Below are 20,520 nucleotides of genomic sequence, written 5' to 3'. Positions count from 1 at the left end.
TGAGCTGGCTTGCCTATTCTTATTACTGGATATCACTCCGAGCTTCTGTGTCTGGAGCGGGTTCTCGTGCCTGGCTCTTCCTGGTCTTGCTCTCTCCGATATCAGTGATAGAATGGTAAGCTTTCTGCCGTTCCTTCATGCCTTTCGCTGGATATCACTCCGGGCATCTGTCTGTGAGCGGGCTTCGGTCTGGCTTTCCACAGGTTGTCCACTCCGATATCAGCGTTAGAATGTGAACGTGCCATTTGCCCAGTCTGCGGTATTTTTCCCCGGGGTTTTTGTGTTTTTTTTTCTTGTTTTTTGCCTTTTGTTTTGATTTTTTTCTTCCTGGTTTCCCCTCCTTTTTAGTCCCCCCTGCTCTCTGTGTCTCGGAACTTTGGTTCCTACCTGTTTTTGGTTCCTATTTTTTGTGTGTGTGGTTTGTCTCCCTGGTCTTTCCCAGGTTTTTGTCTGTTGTGTTTGTGCTTGTGTACTTTTTTGTTTTTAGTCTCCGGAGGTCTTCTCTACCCCCCCTTCCTCCACCCAATAAAGGTTTATACCCCAGAGGAAGGGGTAGCTCTCAGCCGTGGATTCCCGGAGGTTTCCTTTCAGTTATATGAGGTTTTTCCTCCCCCCAGTGCTGTGCAGCTTATTTATTTGTTTGGGCGTCGGGAGCCGCCCATGAAGGGGGGGGGGGGTACTGTCACGCCCTCTGCAGCCAGAGGGCGCTCCTTCTCTGTCCTGTCCCTAGTTTCCGGTCTGCTGTCCTTCCTGTCCCTCTCTTTCCCTTGGGCTATATATTTCCGGGTCTTGCACTCTGTCCTGGCTCAGCATTGATGTTCGGATGTCCTGAGACCCGCCTAGCACCAGGGCGCCCCACGTCCGCTCCCTGAGGGCATAGGTTTCTATACGGCATTCCTGAACTCTTTGCACTAATGAGCCCGGGCCTTTTTTCCGTCTCGCCGCTACGCATATGGGTCTTTTCCGCTCTCCTGCTCCCCACGGTTAGTCCCTTTGGACGTCCATGACAGAACTACAACATTTAAAAAATGACTTGTATGTACTTGATATGTCTAATCAATCCACGGGTTCCAGCACAAAACGAAACTAAAACGCATACCGTTTCGCGCTTCTTATTAGTTGCTCAAAAGTAATTTGACCGTATGAAATGCATAATATAAACCTAGAAACATATACGTGAGCAGTACTTAAGCACTGTAGTATCGGTGTTAAGACATACCTCTCAAATACTGTAAATCAAGTTAAAAATATCTCAAGACCGATTCTGGTCGTAATGAAACCATGTTTCGTGTATGTTTTCTTTTTCATCTTGAAATAACTCATTTCTAAATACCTTTTTCACTGTTAACATATAAAATATGTATATAAAATATACACTCTGACAGTTCATCCTGCTACCAACATTAAATAAAACAAATCTTAAGATTTCTATATTTATGTCTTTATTTAGTGGTTTCATTCGAAGCTTACAATGTTTAGGGAGAAATGGAATACTGGTGTGTATTTTTTTCTTTAAAGTACCGAGACCAGCCATATACTGTATGTTTATGTTAAGATTTCCCTTCAGTGGTAAACTTAGATATGAATATTCAATACTTAAACGGGCACAGTTAAGACATTAAATATACATATCCATATTGTATACAGTACAGTTTGCATACGGTAATGTTTATGTTACGCGATTAAAAAATAAATAAATAAAACTGAAAGGTCCAGCACCAGCTGGATTCGAACACACAACCTGCCAGTTGGTAGTCACGCACCTAGACCAGTAGGCTACAAGACAGCTCGCATGAACAGGCAGCCGAAACAGCCCTACACAGCCCTGCCGCAGAACACGGATATAATCATACCGTTATTAAATTCTTGAGATACGCAATTCCATATTATATTCCCTTTTAATCAAATTCTAAAAGTATGCTTGTTGACTCCGGTATCACGTTAGTTAAAGACTTCGAAGCTTACAATGTTTAGGGAGAAATGGAATACCGGTGTGTATTTTTTTCTTTAAAGTACCGAAGACCAGCTATATACTGTATGTTTACGTTCCAAAGTTAATATCGTTTATGGCCTTCACAAGCGTTACAGTATGCTCCTATTCTTTTTATGCTCAGCTACTAAGATTTCCCTTCAGTGGTAAAATTCAATATCTACAACGGGCACAGTAAAGACGTTTACAGTAAGTCTTTCTACGACAGACCAACGGACCACGAGTGCCCCTGTCGGTCAACCAATCACGCACCGCGGTACCCCGTGTCATCTTACCTGCGGTACACTTTGAATGGCTGCATCTGTAGATCAACACCTCACAGGGAATCTGGAGAAACCCCAGCTAATCTTCTCTTTGGAAGTGATATCCGGACTAAACTACCAAATGTGGAAAAGAAAGAAGAAGAGCCGAGGGACATTCAAAAGACAAAAGATATCCATAGACATCATGAGGAGTACACACACGAAATGAAATTATGAGTCCTCAGACAGTGGAGAGTACATCCGTAGGAGAGCCAGTAACTTTACCCAGAAGTGAAGTAACAACCGGAAGTGGCAGGGTTATCAGGAAACCGGCTCGTTACAGAGACATTTAAAAATATTGGACTTGCATAGCTTTCCAAATGTTAAATTGCTCTATTTTGTTAGTTATCTATGTAGATGTTGCTTAGACTGCTAGAAATGAGGTGATATTTAGAAGTGACTTAAGTAGAAATTGAACTACAATTTAAGTTGGTACGCATAGAAATAATTGTAAAAAAAAGAAAAAAGTTGAATGTGTTGAATAGAAATGGAAGGTTTTACATACATTTTGTTGTAATAGTTAATAACCGTTTACTGTGTGTTGATATAGAATTGTTACAATTGTATGGTAAAGTTATGGACTTTAAAAATAACAAAGGAAGGGATGTAGTATAGTGAGTAGACATCACGAGACAACAGAACGAGAGAGTAGAAGGCGGGAGAATATATGGTGTGAGGGCATGATCTGTGTAGTTAATAAAATTGTTAAAATAATATAAGATACACAACACATATAAAGACGCGGAAATGTGTTATATAGCATTTGATAGTGGTTCCTCGGAGCCTGGGATAATGCTGGCATTTTAGAAACTTTCTACATGCGTGCGAATACCGTGACACAAGGAAAACGAAGGAAAAAGTAATTTCGTGAGCACGAATTGTAAATCGTTCCCTCGATATAACTTTTTTTTCCTACTGATGGCCCCTCCCGGGCTCCGTAACAAAGTGTTATCACACTTAAATTATTTAAACGAATACCTCTCCCATGTATTTATACGTTTTTTGTACTTCGGAGATATCAGACAGTACGCCATCTTGTATTCTACCATTTCTGTCGAGTCTGTTCCTTCTGTAGCCTTGTGTGAATTTATGTAGTTTTCATATGCATTTTTTGTTGTTTTCGTAAAGTATGTGAATATAATGTTAATATTAATACATTCAGGTGAAATACAAGTTATATTGTAGTTCAACCAAGGTAAATAAACATAGCAGAAGGGCTTTAGTAGCGTGATCCTAGCTACATTAAGTGACGCTAGCTTGGCAGCACCTTTCAAAATAAAAGTCCCCTAACCCTACTTAAGGGGGAAAAAAATCCTGGACCAGATAAAGTCACATTTATAGCACAACAACAATTTGTACATCCTTAAAACTGGGTGGAATGTGATACGGAGACGCACAGGTAATAGGAAATTGTCGTTCTTCATTATTTTTTTTCTTTCTTGCAAACTCTTTGGTGTTTTTATATCACTTTCTGCTTGCAAACTGACATAGAAGTGTGCTCCTCTAGACATGAAAAAGTCTAATTCCTGACAAAAAAAATTGTGCCTCTCCAAAAGTAGCTCAAATCTACAGACCCACAGCTAATAGAAAATCACTATGGTTTTGTCAGATAAGCGCCTTTGCAAATGTTGCTGGGGTTTATAAGACCACTTGCTGTTTCCAGACTGGTACCATGCAGTAATGGACAGGGAGTGGTCTCACTCCCCTCCCGACCAAACCAAAATTTGTCCTTCAAAAATACCTCAGATCTATTCCACAGACCCATAGCTAATAGAAAATCACCTTGGTTTTGTCAGATAAGTGTCTCTGTCAAAACTGCTGGGGTTGATAAGACCACCCAGACTGGGACCATGCTGTGATGCACAGGGAGTGGTCTCACTCCCTTCCCAAATAAACAAAAAATTGTGCCTCTCCAAAAGTAGCTCAAATCTATTCTACAGACCCTCACCTAATAGTACATAACCATGTCTTTGCTAAAGTTGACTTTACCTGGTCCTGGAAATTTTTTTCTAAAGCAGGGGTTAGGCTTTCATTTCATTTTGAAAGGTGCTGCCAAGCTAGTGTCACTTAATGTAGCTAGCAGTACATTACAATTTGGCAGTAGTGCTACATTAGCAGTAGGCTGCAGTATGTGTCCCAAAAAGCCTAATATACTCACAGATTGATTCAGGTCTGTTTCAGGTGGAGGCACTGCCAAATTAAAAGTGTCATTTTGTTATGCCACATTAAGAACATTAACATCGGTCACATTAAGAACCTAGGTCATCCCATGTGTTATATACTGTATGAATTTAATGTTGTACCTCTGGTTATGGTTTCACTTCTGTGTTGATATTCAGGTACACTTTCACTGCTATAGCACCTGAACCTGTCTGACTCCCATGTTGAGTCTCTTGATCCACCTCTTCTCTAACCTTATTCTGACCTTCAGCAGCCCTGCTGTTGTGTTTAGGGTGAGTTATGTCAGTAAGAAGAGAATTGTACCCAGTGCACTTTCTGCTGGGCCAGAGCCAACTCCTCTTCTACAAGAGCAGGATAAACACAGTCTCAGGCGGAGGGTCTTTAGAGGGAGTGAGAGTTTGAGGGGTTGGTGAAGAGCAGGATCTCACTAGAATTCCTCTAGTAAAACTGTGGAGGTACTGTAATTGTTTGGGGTGCTATACTGTAAGGGTTCCAGTGAATACAAGCTATATTTTAGTTCAACCAGGTTAAATAAACATGTACTGTGCTCATTGAACTTGAGGGGGTCCGAGGCTACGTGTCCCTAGAGTAAAAAGCTGGAGAGCGAGAATCACGACAGCACTATAGAGAGATCCAGAGTGTACGGATCAACTAGTGAGCTTGGAGGTGTGGGTGAGTTTAATTTCAATAGACGGGGGGAAAAGGGAGAGATTATCAGGAAAAAAGAGGAACAGAAGGGACTGGATTAGGATTGGTAAAATGTCTGGAGAGGATGAACATAGTGCAAGGCACCCACATTCATTCTCAAAGAAAAAACACTCAGGATGTGCGGTTGTGTTCCGGCTGCTGTTGTGTTCAGGGTGAGTTATGTTAGTAAGAAGAGAATTGTACCCAGTGCACTTTCTGCTGGGCCAGACCCAGCTCCTCTTCTACAAGAGCAGGATAAACACAGTCTCAGGTGGAGGGTCTGTAGAGGAGGAGAGTGTTTGAGGGGTTGGTGAAGAGCAGAATGTCTCTAGAATTCCTCGAGTAAAACTGTAGACTCTTGTCTGAAGGTGTTGGTGTGTTTTGACTATGTTGCATGTGGGAGTCTGTGTAGAGGGTCTTTCATGTGTAAAACGTGTGCAGTGTTGTATAGTTTTGCAAGGGATGAGATTTGTTTAGTTTCATGATCAATTTCTTTATTCTTTTTATTACTTTTTGTAATAATAATTATATTATTGCTTAATATAATTATTAATTATTTTTTGTGGTGTTATAGTTAAAACCCTGTTTTTTTTTTCTTCAAATGGTTTATTTTCTTTAGATGGGAAAGTTGTTTTTCTCAAAATATCTACAAACATCAAAATCTCCACTCCACTTACTCCAGTATTGGTCATTTACATTTGGGATTAATAAACCATTTGAAGAAAAACAACAACACAGTAACTAACTAAAATAACTATAAGAAGATGACATCATAATAAAATATAATAATAAATGTGAAGCAATTTTTATTATGGTTAAAAGTCAAAGTCTCTCTATTTCTGTTTCCCATTTCCAGTCACTGTAGCTCCGTGTGTCTCCCTGTTTCCCACTGTCTCCCTTCCTAAAAATTTCTTCTCATCTTTCTTCTTCCTCCTGGAACCCAAATTTTGATGCAGCTGTTAACTTCATCATCCTAATCAATGGACACTCTGAGATGGATAATGACATGAAGTTGTATATTGCTGCTGAGCTTGGTGTTGTAGTGACGACTTGGAAAGAAAGATGTGGAAGAGCTGTGCAGACGTTCAGCTGTGCTCCTGTCTTTTTGTCTGCAGGATGGAGAGATGTGGACTAACAGAGAGATGTTGTGAAGATCTGGCCTCTGCTCTTCAGTCTCAACACTCCAGTCTGAGAAAACTCTATCTGACTGGCAATAACCTGGGGGATTCAGGAGTGAAACTGTTGTCTGCAGCTCTGAGGGATCCCAACTGTAAATTAACAAAACTGTGGTAAGTGAACACTGGTGATTTTTGTGTTTTTTTATGTGCTAATGCTGAGACACAACATTTGCTTTTTCACATGCATCAAAAAATGAACACCTAGGAAGTACAAAACGAGAAAGAAGGAGGGCATATAGAAAGATAAAAAACTGCTACGTGATTTTATACAAGTTGTTGTGTGTGGTTTCTTTGTTAACATCTCATTACATATTAACATGACATATTAGACATCTCAACATGCAATCTTTCCCACTTTGCCCATCTTTTTTACACATACTGTATATAGGGATGCAGCCATTTAAAATGCACGGAGTACACCGCGGTAAAACAAGGAATCACCTTGTAAAACTGCCAGGTGGAGCTAATAAAGCTTAACGTCTTACAGTATGTACAGCATTTGAGCTGTCACCAGAAAACACACGGTTTCGAATCCCGATCACTGCTGAAGGACAGTCTTTTTCCAATTAAGAATTTAAGTTGTATACTCTTTAGATTTTTAATAATTTTAAACTGTGTATTACAGCATGTTAATCATTAAACATTAAAAAGTTGTTATATTTTATAAAAGCAAGATTACTCAGTTGGACAAAAGTACACAACCTTCCACCTGCATCATAAATATTTTAATAATGCAGAAATATTTTATGCATCAAAGCCTTTACGGAAGATATTACTAATAGTATTACTAATGAATGACCTTGGATAAGCTGTAAACTCAATGTATTACCGTGGTCCACTTTCTTTGTAACCATCTTTGTAAACGAAAATACTTTATTTTTTAATTGACAAAAAGTAACACCAAAGCACTTCTGATCACGTATTCATTTCCAATCATACAAATTAAGTTTTGAAAATCTCTGATTCACCATGCCTTTCACATGCACATAAACGATATTAATTTAGGAACATAAACATATTATGTAAACTGTATATGGCTGGTATTGGTAGTTTTAGTAAAAAATACACACCAGTATTCATAAACATTTTAAGTATCAAAGTCTTACATGTGATTATTTTGGAAACGTTTTTATGTGCCTGTTCTGACTATATTAAGTTTATATACATTGTAGAAAATTATAGTGTTTGAACATTTTCTGTGAATATGCTCGTTATCACAGTAAAAACATGCATACTTTTTAGAATTTGATTAATAGGGAAAATAATATGGAATTGCTTATCTAAAGAGATTAATAACGATATAATTATATTCATATACTATAGTTCAAATTATCACAGTAGTACACTTTCTTTGGAAATTTCTGTATCAGTTTCACTCCTTCCCATGTAATTACTTCTGTGGCCTAATGGATTAGGCATGTGCTTTATTTACCCCCATTACCCCCATTTTGATTAAAATCACAAACGCGTGTTTAATTAAATGCCTTTATTGATTTACAATCTGACAATGCATTGTAAATCGTTATCTTTGTCTTTTAAGTTCCTTAGGTAACTTTAAGCATAGCTTTCTCACCATTTAAATTTATTTTTCATACCATCGTTAAACACAGCAGGAGCATAATATATTTCCTAATGGGATCACACGTGGGAAAATTAGATTGGAATCATTTTTATTTTTTTAATAAATTTGAGAAAAGTGTCATCTATACAAAAAAGTTGTATTTATTTAATACCGCTTGATAGTTATATTAATAGAGATAAGAATTAAAGTTGTATACTGTTTAGACTTTTAATCATTGTAAACTGTATTACAGCATGTTAAGCATTAAACGTGAAAAAGTTGGTATATTTTATAAAACCAAGATTGCTCAGTTTTACAAATGTACACAACCTTCCACCTTCATCATAAATATTTTAATTATGCAGAAATACTGAGATGGTTAATTTTAGTAAATATGTTGACAAATATCTGAAGTTTTACAAGAAAAAGTTGTATCCAGGTGTGAATCAGCTACGTGACCTTGCCCCCCTGAAATTGTGGGAAAGAGGTTTAGTGGGCAGTGTAGTGACCATAGTGTGTTTTAATACACTGTGTAGTATAACAGTATAAAGCTTGTTTTTTTATGTTTGTAAACGCTATTCTTGCAAGTACATGCTGTACAGTGTGCTTCTCTGTGTTAGCTGGTGGGCAAACGTGGTGAACGAGGTGAAAATTCATCCACAAGGAGTGTACCTTTAAAGCAGAGAAGACCGCACCAAACGTTTTCGGCTCTGTATGTCACTCAAGACATTTCTCTTTGACACTTTCTTTAGTCATAGAGGTGGGAAGATGCCTCCCCCTTCCCTCTGCCTGCCTCACCTGTTCCCATTTTAACCATTTTAGTGGTTTCATTAGTGACAAAGGCTAAACTTTCTTGGAAATAATGTCTTTTATGTTTTGCAAAAAACTGACTTGCTTTAACAAAATATATTTACAAATCATTTTCCCTGGCAATCAACCTAAATGCCCATCGCCTCTTTTTACACTTGTTAAAAAGAACATTTCAATGTTAATGCAACACGGAAGACGTTATTAATAATGTAGCACTTTTGGGCTCACCTGAGTATGCAGCTGAAATGTCACTGTTTAAACGAATAAGAAATTAGATTGCTCATAAATCTAATAACTAATTCTGCATAAACATAACGTAATTGCTCTCTGAAAATGCTCTTTTTCCTGTCCATTTAAAGTTATACTGCGCAGTGGGGGACGGTGCGCTATTTTGTCAGCAACCTGCTAATCTGCTCAACACATGTAGAAAACATGATTTTATTTCTGTACGGAATGCGCGGAAAGTGTTTCAAAAGTTTAATTAAGAAGTAAAAAGAACTTACAGCTTACACAAAGACTCAAACTACAGTATGAAAATACGAGTGTTTCGGAAAAAAAGGACATTTGATTGCTGATTTCCTTATATTTATTTTAAAAATTCCTTATTTATTCACAATCTGACAATGCAAGACAGAACAAAAGCATCTGTGAAATCACATTCCGAATGTCCCCCACTGCGCTCAACAATCTTAGGAAGAACACAAAACAGCTTGTTTTTTTGCCTAATCTGTCTGCTGCTAAAAAATCACGCCCGTCTTTTTAATAGTAGCAGATAGATCAGCTAATAAAGGAAGAAAACAATTATCTGCTGTTTGCTGCTGAGGCTGGGAGAGAAAATCTTCTCTATAACTCTTCAGTTTACAGAGCAATTTTGCCAGAGCCTCACATTGTCCAAAAATACTCTTCTTGTGTCAAATTTTATGTTTGGCAGGATTTGAGTTACAGTATATGAATACAACTATATCGCTATAAATTTTTTTAGATACATGATTCCATATTATATTCCTTAGTAATCAAATTCTAAAAAGTACGCGTTTTTTTTACTGCGATAACAAGCTTAAGTATTCGCAGAAAAGGTTAAAACATTATTACTTTTTCCGAAGTATATACAGTAAACTTACAGATGAAGCCATTCAAAATGCATGGTACAAACCCGTACCGCACGCACGCAGCGTACTACGGTATGTGATTGGCTGGCCAAAATGACTGACAGGGGCACGTGTGGTGCATTGGTCGGTATTGAAAAGATTTAATCATTTCATCATTTAATCTCTTTACTGTGTATGTTTTAATCTGCTTAGTATTAAATATTTATATGGAATTTCACAACTAAAGGGAAATTTTAGTAGCTGAGCACAAAAAGAAGAGGAGCATAATGCATCTTATGATCATATACAATATTAATTTAGGAACATAAACATGTTATGTCAACTGTATATGGCGGGTATTCCACTTTCCCCCTAAACATTTTAAGCATCAGAGTCTTACATGTGGTTATTTCAGAAACGTTTTTACGCGCTCCTTCTGACCATATTAAGTTTATATACTTTGTGAAAACTGATGGTGTTTTAACCTTTTCTGCAAATACGGTCGTTATTAGAGTAAACAAAAGCATACTTTTAGAATAGGGATTAATAGGGAATATAATATGAAATTGCGTATCTACAGAATTAATGAAGATATAATTATATTCATGTACTGTAGCACAAACTGTAGTATAAGACTATCGATATGTGTACGGCTGTTCCAGTGCTTTTTTTTAATGTGATTGCGTTTGTGGCATGATGGCTTAAGTGACTGACTTATATGCCTGGGGTTGAGTGTTCAAACCCACCTATCACCATGAGTTTTCTTTTAACAAATAAACATTTCTTTGAAAAAGTAAAATAGCAAATATTATGGACTCTATATTGACGTTTTTTATATTTCTAAATATCACAACATGTTCGAAGCCAAGTAATTTATTAATGACAACAAATAATTTCAAACTGCTACTGATATCTTTACTGACAATAAATATTATTGATACTATTTTGTCATTACAAACATGTATGCCATACTGCTTCCGTGTTACTGAAGCTAAAAGTTTAGCCTTTGTCACTAATGTAACCACTAAATAAAGACATAGAAATCACTACGTTACAAACTGTATATGGCTCGTATTGGTATTTTAAAGAAAAAATACAAAGTAAATACATATAAGAAAGACAAGCAGTTAGAAGTGCTACCAAAATTAGAAAATGAAGCAGATACAGACAATATGACTTCTGAAATGAAAGGTTTTGAGGTAAGATTTAAATGCACTCAGGGTAGGTGGCTGGTATTGGTATTTTAAAGTAAAAATACACACTAGTATTCCACTTTCTCCCTAAACATTTTAAGGATCAAAGACTTACATGTGGTTATTTCAAAAACGTTTTTATGTGCTCCTTCTGTCCATATCAAGCTTAATATTTGAATATTAAATATGTTAAAAAAGTGAATCACTTTCAATGTTGTGAGGCTAAAGAAATCAATAACGATATTAATTCAAAGATCTAAATATATATAACGCATACGCCTGACATTAGAGGCTATGTCTGCTCGCCTGCACGGTGATGTCACCGTCTTTCCCTCTGATAGCTACAGTAGCAGGAACCTGTACTGTGTGGATCCCTTTAGATCTCCCCTTCAGATTTAAAAGGTTATTAATAATATCTTCAGTGTCGCATTAACATTGGAATGTTCTTCCAAGTGTAGAAAGAGGCGATACGCAACGTGTCTTCTTCATACATTTTCAGTTTACAGACCGTACAAGATCATTTATTATGAATAATGTCTTCCGTATCGCATTAAAATTGGAACGCTTTTCACAGGTGTAAATCCACCTATTTTCTAACCGCTTTATCCAGGACAGGTAACAATTTCACAACTCACCCTCCCCCCTGCCTGCCTGACTTTCTTTTTAACCCTTCTGTACGAATCACAGTGGGTGAAAAAGAAAAAAAGTGAAACAGAGCGTAAACAAAGATTTCTCTAGTTCCTAGTTTCTCTATGTTCCCTTTAAAATAAACTATTATTCCACATTACCGTGTACTACATGGCCGGTAGGGAAACTAAAGGGAAAATTTTAGTAGCTGAGCATAAAAAGAAGAGGAGCATTAAGTGTTTGATGGTCATAAACAATATTAATTTAGGAACTGTATCAGAGATATTTTTTTAACTGCACTGCATCGGAGAGAATGAGTATAGCTTGTGGGAAATATATTTTTTCTGCATCAAAGTTTAACTCATTCAGAGCGCCCTATATTACAAACTCCAAGCGTTTCATTTTGAGCTGAAGACCTGAAGAAGGCTTCACAGCCGAAACGTTGCGTTTTCTCTCTTCTCTTTACAGCATGGAATACACCTATTACTTGTTCCTTTTATTTTTATTTTACTTTAATTTTGTAAACTTAACACGCATTCCGTACAGAAATAAAATAATGTTTTCTACAGTTGTTAAGCAGATTAGCAGGTGACAAAATAGCGCACAGTCCACCACTGTCCAGTGATATAACTTTAATATAAACAAGATCTAATTTATTATTAACAAATTGTAAAAATGACTTTTACATTGGTGTTATTAATTTTTCACTTAAGTGTATGGAGGAGTGTCAGCTGTCAATGAGAGCAAACCCCCCCCCTCTTAGGCTGGGCAAACGATATTTTTTTAAATTAAGGCAAATGAAAATGAAGGATGTTAAAGTGCTAGAGGTGTAAAAAATACAAAAATGCACATGAGCAAAAAGTTTTAGAAATGGAGCAGGTGAAAGGATTTGTAAATATATTTTGTTAAAGCAAGTCAGTTTTTCCGCAACACGTAAAATACATTTTTCCAAGAAAGTTTAGCCTTTGTCACTAATGAAACCACTAAATAAATACATAAATATAGAAATCTTAAGCTTTATTTGATTCAATGTTGGTAGCAGGATGAACTGTCAGGTTGAGCTAAGTGTATATTTTGTCGCAGAGTTGCTGCAAGATGTTAACAGTGAAAAAGGTATTTAGAAATGGGTTATTTCAAGAAAACCAGAGTCAGACGGATTGAGGATTTTGAAGTTGACTCGAAACTCGAAACCTTATTGGAAGCCAGTGCAAGGACTTGAAGACAGGTGTAATGCATCCCGATCAGGATTCTGGCTGTCCAATTCTGAACATATTGGAGATTGTTCAGTGTGGATTTTATTACCCCAGTGAACTGGATGTGCATTTATTAATTCTAGAAAAAATGCCTTTCTTGATTTGTCTAGTTCCCTTTAAAAGAAACTATTATTCCAAATGCAGAGTACTACATGGCTGGTATTTACATATGATATTTGTGATTTAAACAAATTAACACAAGCAGTTTTTAGGGATTTAAGTGTTGGCTGAGTTATTGCAGGATGTAAGACTAGTGATGTAGGATCCTGAAATGAGATTTTACATTTTGTGTAGTTGCTAGCATTGAAGTGTGTGTTGGATGCACATGAAATGAAGGATTGGGCAAACATAGCTGATGCTGATCCACAGAGCCAGTATCTTAAGATGTTTATATTTAGAGGCAATTTGTTTAAATAACTAATTAGGTATGGATACTGATGTGCAAGAGAGGTGGAAAGGCTGTTTCCTTAAGCCAGCACTATAAAATCATTTATCCTCAGTGAGATGCTGCCATCTCATAGTGGGTTTCTAACACTGTGTATAGTTCCATCCACACAGTGCCTTTAATTCCATCCATTTTCTGATCTCTTTATCCAGTACAGAGGATTTGGAGCCTATCCCAGTAAGCAACGGACACAAGGCAGAATACACCCTGGACATAGCGCCAGTCCATCACAGGACAGACAGACACAAACACACATGCATCAGGGCCAGTTTTCCCATAAGCCAATTAACCTACCAGTATGTTTCAGAGTGCAAGAGGCAATCATATCATATCACAAATCACATGCTTAAAATGTTTAGGGAGAAAGTGGAATACTGGTGTGTATTTTTCTTTAAAATACCAATACCAGCCATATACAGTTTACATAATGTGTTTATGTTCCTAAATTAATATAGTTTATGAGCATCTGAAAGGCATGGTGAATCTGAGATATTCAAAACTTACTTTGTATGATTGGAAACGAATACGTGATCGGATCAACTAAATGCTTTGGTGTTACTTTTTGTCAATGAAAAAATAGTCTTTTCGTTTACAAAGATGGTTACAAAGAATGTGGACCAGGGTAATACTTTGAGCTTACAGCCTGTCCAATGTCATTCATTATTAATACTATTAGTAATGTCTTCCGTAAAGACTTTGATGCATAAAATATTTATGCATAATTAAAATATTTATGATGAAGGTGGAAGGTTGTATTCTTTTTTCCAACTGATCAATCTTGCTTTTATAAAATATACTGACTTTTTAATGTTTAATGATTAACATGCTGTAATATACAGTTTAAAATTAAAAGTCTAAAGAGTATACAACTTAAATTTTTAATTGGAAAATGACCATCTTTCAGCAGTGACCAGGATTTGTAACCGGGCATTTTCTGGTGACAGCTCAAATGCTGTACATGAGAGGTTAAACTTTATTAGCTCCACCTGGTGGTTTAACAAGATGATTCCGGATACTATTATAATAACTGCGGTATGACGCATTATGATGCACCACACCGTTTTACCGCAGCGTACTTCTTGCATTTGAATGGCTGTATCTGTATACAGTTTACATAATATGTTTATGTTCCTAAATTAATTTTGTTTATGATCATTAGATGCGTTATGCTCCTCTTCTTTTTATGCTCAGCTACTAAAATTTCTGTTTAGTTGTAAAATTCCATATAAATATTCAATACTAAGCAGATTTAAACGTGCACAGTAAAGAGATTAAATTATTAAATAATTTCACTAACAACCAATGCACCACGAGTGCCCCTGTCGGTCATTTTGGCCAGCCAATCACGTATCGCTGAACACTGCGGTGCACTGTGGGTAATTGCGTTTGAGGTATGGAGATGTACTGTGCATTTTGAATGGCTGCATCTGTATATGCTGTTGTTGATGGAATATGGGTAATATTCTCCATGACATTTCATTCATAGAGTCCTTCTTCATTTGAACACAAGGTCTGTCCAGTTTTAACCAGTTTCTAGTGATTTATTTCATGGCTGCAGTTCTGACAGTGCTAAACAAGTATCTTTCTGCCACTGAACACAGTTCATCTGGTGTTTGTCACCGGAGGAAAATGACTCCTAATGAGGATTTTTAAATATGTTTTCGTACCAAAAATGTTTACAATATGACAGGTATTTTCAGCCAGTCCAACAGTTTGTGATCAAAATTTATCATTTTTGGCTTGTAATTGGTGTGTCTTCCAATATTGAATATGAACTTTTTACTCATATTCTCTCCATGAGTTCGAGTTGGTGAATTTATACAGAATTTAATGGTTTTAGATTCTTCAATTACATTGGGAGGCCCAACCCCAACATCTCATTTGTATCTTACTCTTAACTCCTGTATTCCTCTTGTGTTTTCTTCTATTTTATATACATCTGAAAAGATTTGTCTGTTAGGTATGCAAAATATATCAATGTTAATGTCTTATTTTAGTCTCATTTACATTTTCCCAGCTTTGAATTTCCCCAGTGTTTTCTCTTCTGTGTCTGTGCTTTGACCTTGCCTGTTTGACCACATCTTGAACTGATCCCTTAGCTTTGAACCGTGCATGTTAAATGACTCTTCTTCCGACTGTCCCTGGTGCTTTAATCAGTTCCTCTCAGCTCAACCCCTGCCTTTTTGATCGGGTCTCTAGTTTCACTTTTGCCTCCCCTGCTTCCAGCAGAGCCTGCGCCTGGATTCAGTCTCCAGGTTGCTGCTTCCATCAGCTCATTGCAGCAGATATGTCACTGGGGCCCTGGGTTTAATTCCAGACCTGGGGTGCTATCTGTATGGAGTTTGTATGTTCTCCCCATGTTTGTGTGGCGTTCCAGTTTTCTCCCACAGTCCACAAACATGCTAGTAGGTTAATTGACTTCTGGGAAAACTGGCACTGGTGTGATTGTGTGCCCTTTGATAGACTGGCCTCCTGTACAGGGTTCAATCCCGCCTTGTGTCCTGTGCTTCCTGGGTGTTACTTCGCAGTGTGTGGTCCATGTGCTCTTTTCCACACTTCCTGGCTTTAATTGTTCTCCTTCCCCCATTGGTCCATGATTACACCATTGTTTCTGTATTACATCATCTTCAATCAACTCTTGGCCAATCAGAACGCAGCTTATTCGGTATATAATTTAAAGGTTTTCTGAATGTAGGGGCCTTTCGCTTGACTTTGGTTCTGCTAGGCTCAGCTTCATTTCGCTTTTGTTTTGCTTCTGCTTCGCTTCTCCTTTTTCGTTCATTTCGCCTTGTGTGTGTGTGTGTTATCGGATAGCTTCGGCTTTTGTTGGTTTGTGTTTGTCTCCTTGTACTTTTGTTTGTTTGTGCTATCCTTTATTTTGCCATTACCTTGCCCAAACTTATTATATGTTATATGCTCAACCTCTGTGCTCTTTTGTACCCTATTCCTTCTGTCTACTCTCATTTTACCATATTGGCAGTTGTAGTTCACTTGTGTATTTGTGTGGACTTGTGTATAGGGTTAGTTTAGGTTGTTGGGTACATTCTGCACACATAGTTGGTCTCTGTATTAGTAACACTAGTTTAGGATGGGTGAGTGCCTTTTGTCTAGTATGGGCTTTGGGTAGTTAGTGAAGGTAAGCTAGGGTGTCGAAAAACGACGAAGACCGAGTCTTTCGGGTTTTGTTTTAGTAGATAGGTCAGCTTTCCCTCAAGACACCTGGGGTCGTAACACTGGCACAGGCTCTGGGTAACTGTGACCCTGAACTGGATAATTGTTTATTAAAAGTGATGTTGATGGTGTTCAAATGCTGGACTACCACTTTGTCAATTAGCTGACAGTATAAACATATCCTTGTAATGACAGATAAAGTCAAATTTCAGGACAAACTTCAGTCTAGATTTATTTGGGAGGGAAGAAAACCTCAGGTAAATCCTACAGCACTCAAACTCTCCCAAATCTACAGTCTTACTTCTGTGCAGCTCAGCTTAAACCTTCAACTACCTGAGTGACAGCTCCCCAGCAAAATGGTGAAGAGGTAGTCATCTCACTTAAAACATTATTATGTTTTACATCTAATATAACTCAAAGCATTATAGAAATAAATTCTGCAATTTAAATACATTAATCACTTAGAAAATAGTTTGTATTATAAAAAAAACTATAGAAAGGTAGTCATTTTGAGGGGTTGAGAGAAATAGCATGGGACCCTGACTTTAAACCATATAAAATAGACGTTTTAGCAATGGTCATTGAGGGGCATTAGGAAGGTATGGAACAAGACAGAAATACTGGAAGAACATTCACTCTTGCTGTGTTCATCCTTCTCAAGAATGAGAGAGGCATCGATTTCCATCTGTTGAAGTCTTGCTTCACATCAGATTAGTGTGAGTTTCTGATAATGTAGGATCTGATGTGATGTCCCTGATGTGCCTTCTTTTTTTCCTGGCCTGCTGGAACCTGTAGTAGTCTCTTAGTTTAGAATAATGGTCTCTGGGCACACCTGAGGGGAAAGCTCTGAACAAGCTGTGCATTGATGTCTGTCATCATCTGTTTCCCTGGAAACTATAAAGCAGCTTTGTGACAATATCCATTGTAAAAAGCGCCATGCAAATAAAACTGAATTGAATTGAATTGTGTAGGGAAACAGCCTGCCTGGGAAAGCCTGTACAGATTTATCTTTGTGACACTGCAGGGAAGAATTAATGTGCTATTGCTGGTCACCACTAGAGGGCCCAAAATACCAGCAATTACAGCCCTCTAACTTTCATCCCTGACAGCTGCATGAAAATAATTTTCACTTCTGAACCTCTAATGTCCCTAATTGAGAGACCTGTATTAAATGCTCATTTGACTGACTAAATGGTGACTCATAGAGCCTCGTCGAAAGCTCCATACCCCGAGGAGCACAAATGTTTCCTCTAACTAGAGAAAAAATGTTCTTTTTGTTCTCAACCGTGCTTTATCGCTCACTCCTAAAATATTTAAACGATTACCTCACCCATGTATTGATTTTACACCAGCATTTTGTCTTCTTCGGAGATATCAGATAGTAAACTATTGGACTCCGCACTCGCCAAAACCCTACAAATTCTCACCTCACTAAAAGGCTGAAAACCCACAGTGGAGTGTCTTGTGCGCTACCATTGTTATCAAGTAGTTTGTGTCTGTTTTGGATCCAGCAGAGTCTGTCTGTTCCTTCTGCAGCCTGTGTGAATTTATGTAGTTTTAATGTGTGTTTTTGTTGTTTTAGTACAGTATGTGAATATAATGTTAATGTAAACATGATCAAGTGAAATGCAAGTTATATTGTAGTTCAACCTTGTTAAACATGTCCTGTGCTCTTTGAACTGGAGGGGGTCTGAGACTATGTGTCCCGAGAGTAAAAACCTGGAGAGCGAGTATCATGACAGCACTATGGAAAGATCCGGAGTATATTGATCAACTAGTGAGCTCGGAGTGGGGTGAGTTTAAATTCAATAGACAGGAGGAAAAGGGGAGAGATTATTAGGAAAAGAGAGAAAAAGAAAGGACTAGATTAGGATTGGAAAAATGTCTGGGTAGATTGAACATAGTGCGAGGCATCCACATTCATTCTCAAAACACTCAGGCTCTGCGGAGCGCAGTGAAGAGGCAGCGGGTTACTCTCATCAGAGGCTGCGAGTGAACCTAATGATTTACAGCTGAGAACAGTGGACACAGGATACAGATTATTCTCACCAGACCGTTTGATTTATTGTACTCAGGCCTCAATTTATTGTCCTGCCTTATGGTGGACAAAACTCTTTTTTCTGAATTTGCGTTTACTATACTGTATTAACAAACCATTTCTTCAAAAAAATTGAAAAACATATTAGTGAAATCATTACATTTGGGGAATTCATCATCTCTCCTCTCAACAAGCTCACCAATGATTTTTTTTTTGGTTTAAGAGACTCTGTGCATTCCTTTTTATAGTATTTTTTTTGTTTGTTGTTGCTCTAACGGTTAGTTTTATATGTTGCAACTTTCAATAAGCACGCTTTAGAGAACCAACACTCTTTACTGTAATTTAAAGAATAGTTTACAACAACTTCGCAAAGGGCAGTACAGTTTCCTTGTTTACAACAAGAATACAGTAGGTGGATAACTAACATATTTGGTTCCCGGGTCAAATGACCTTGGATCTTCAGGTTAGGATAACCTACAGCTACTACAAAATATGATGTTGAGTTTGAGATATTTTACAGTATAACATGGTCTATATATGTTTTTGAAGTTTAAATTACAAAAAAGGTAATTATTTAGAGGTTATTTGTTCATTGTAATATCCTGCACAGTAATCTTGTGATCACTGGTAGAATTACAGTTGAAATTTCTGAAAAGTCTAATTTAGTCACAAATTGAGGGCTGTTTCTGGTGGAGGCACCGCCAAATTAGAAGTTTCATTTTTTGTGCAATTGACTGAAGTGGGCCACAACATCGGCTACATCAAGAACCTAGGTGATCCCATGTATTATATACTGTATGAATTTAATGTTATACCTCTGGTTATGGTTTCACTTCTGTGTTGATATTCAGGTACACTTTCACTGCTATAGCACCTGAACCTGTCTGACTCCCATGTTGAGTCTCTTCTCTAAACTTAGTCTGGCCTTCAGCAGCCCTGCAGTTGTGTTGAGTTGTGTTGTGGGGCCAGCAGGGGGCGCTCACCCTGTGGTCCATGTGGGTCCTAATGCCCCAGTATAGTGACAGGGACACTGTACTATAAACAGACGCTGTCCTTCGGAGGATATGTAAAATGGAGGTCCTGACTCTCTGTGGTCATTAAAAATCCCTGGGCGTCTCTCGAAAAGAGTAAGGGTGTAACCCTGGTGTCCTGGCCAAATTTCCCATTGGCCCTTACCAATCATGGCCTCCTAATAACCCCCATCTATGAATAGGCTTCATTGCACTGCTCTCCTCCCCACTGATAGCTGATGTGGGGTGAGTGTTCTGGTGCACTATGGCTGGTGTTGCATCATCCAGGTGGATGCTGCACATTGGTGGTGGTGGAGAGGAGTCCCCATTAACTGTAAAGTGCTTTGAGTGGAGTGTCCAGAAAAGTGTTATACAAGTGTAAGCAATTATTATTATTTTTATTATTAATCTACAGTCCTATTTCTGTGCAACTCAGCTTAAAGCTTCAACTACCTGAGTAACAGCTCCCCAGCAAAATGGTGAAGAGGTATTCATCTCACTTGAAACCTTGTTTTATACTTAATTTAACTCGACGCATTGTGAAAATAAATAATTTAAGCAATTTTAATACAGTAATCACATAGAAGAAAAAGAGTATTATGAAAAAAATATACTGTAGAAAGGAATAGTCTTTTTGAGAGAATTAGCATTGGTCCCTGACTTTAAACCACATGAAATAGATGTTTTAGCAATGGTCATTGAGGGACATAATCAAGGTCTGGAAATAGACAGAAATCCTGGAAGTACATTCATTCTTGCTGTCTTAATTCTTCCTAAGAATGAGACAGGCAACAGTTTCCATCTATTGAAGTCTTGCTTCAGCTGGTTTTCTAGCACTTCTTTATTACATGTTAATAAGTTTTCTAGGTTTCAGGGTATTTTAATTGCTAAACATTATTTTATCAAAATTATATTTCAAGTTGTACTTTTTTTATCTTCAGGGATAGCATTGCTTCAGAATTTGCATTTTTAATTTGTATCATGAA

At 37.6% G+C, this 20,520-nt stretch overlaps 1 protein-coding gene across 1 annotated transcript in view; it reads left to right on the top strand.

Annotated features, from left to right (window-relative positions):
• Window positions 1–20,520, top strand: part of LOC138223970 (NACHT, LRR and PYD domains-containing protein 12-like) — a 514,121-nt gene that overhangs the window by 442,064 nt on the left and 51,537 nt on the right. Inside the window, exon 16 of the mRNA XM_069180151.1 lies at window positions 6,276–6,449. Within this exon, the coding sequence (XP_069036252.1) occupies window positions 6,276–6,449 (174 nt within the window). The remainder of the gene's footprint in view (window positions 1–6,275; window positions 6,450–20,520) is intronic.

The sequence above is a fragment of the Lepisosteus oculatus genome, chromosome 18 (assembly GCF_040954835.1).
Source record: "Lepisosteus oculatus isolate fLepOcu1 chromosome 18, fLepOcu1.hap2, whole genome shotgun sequence".
In the NCBI taxonomy this organism is placed as follows: Eukaryota; Metazoa; Chordata; class Actinopteri; order Semionotiformes; family Lepisosteidae; genus Lepisosteus; species Lepisosteus oculatus.
The sequence above is the reverse complement of the archived record's forward strand: the minus strand, read 5'-3'. Positions and strand labels throughout refer to the sequence as shown.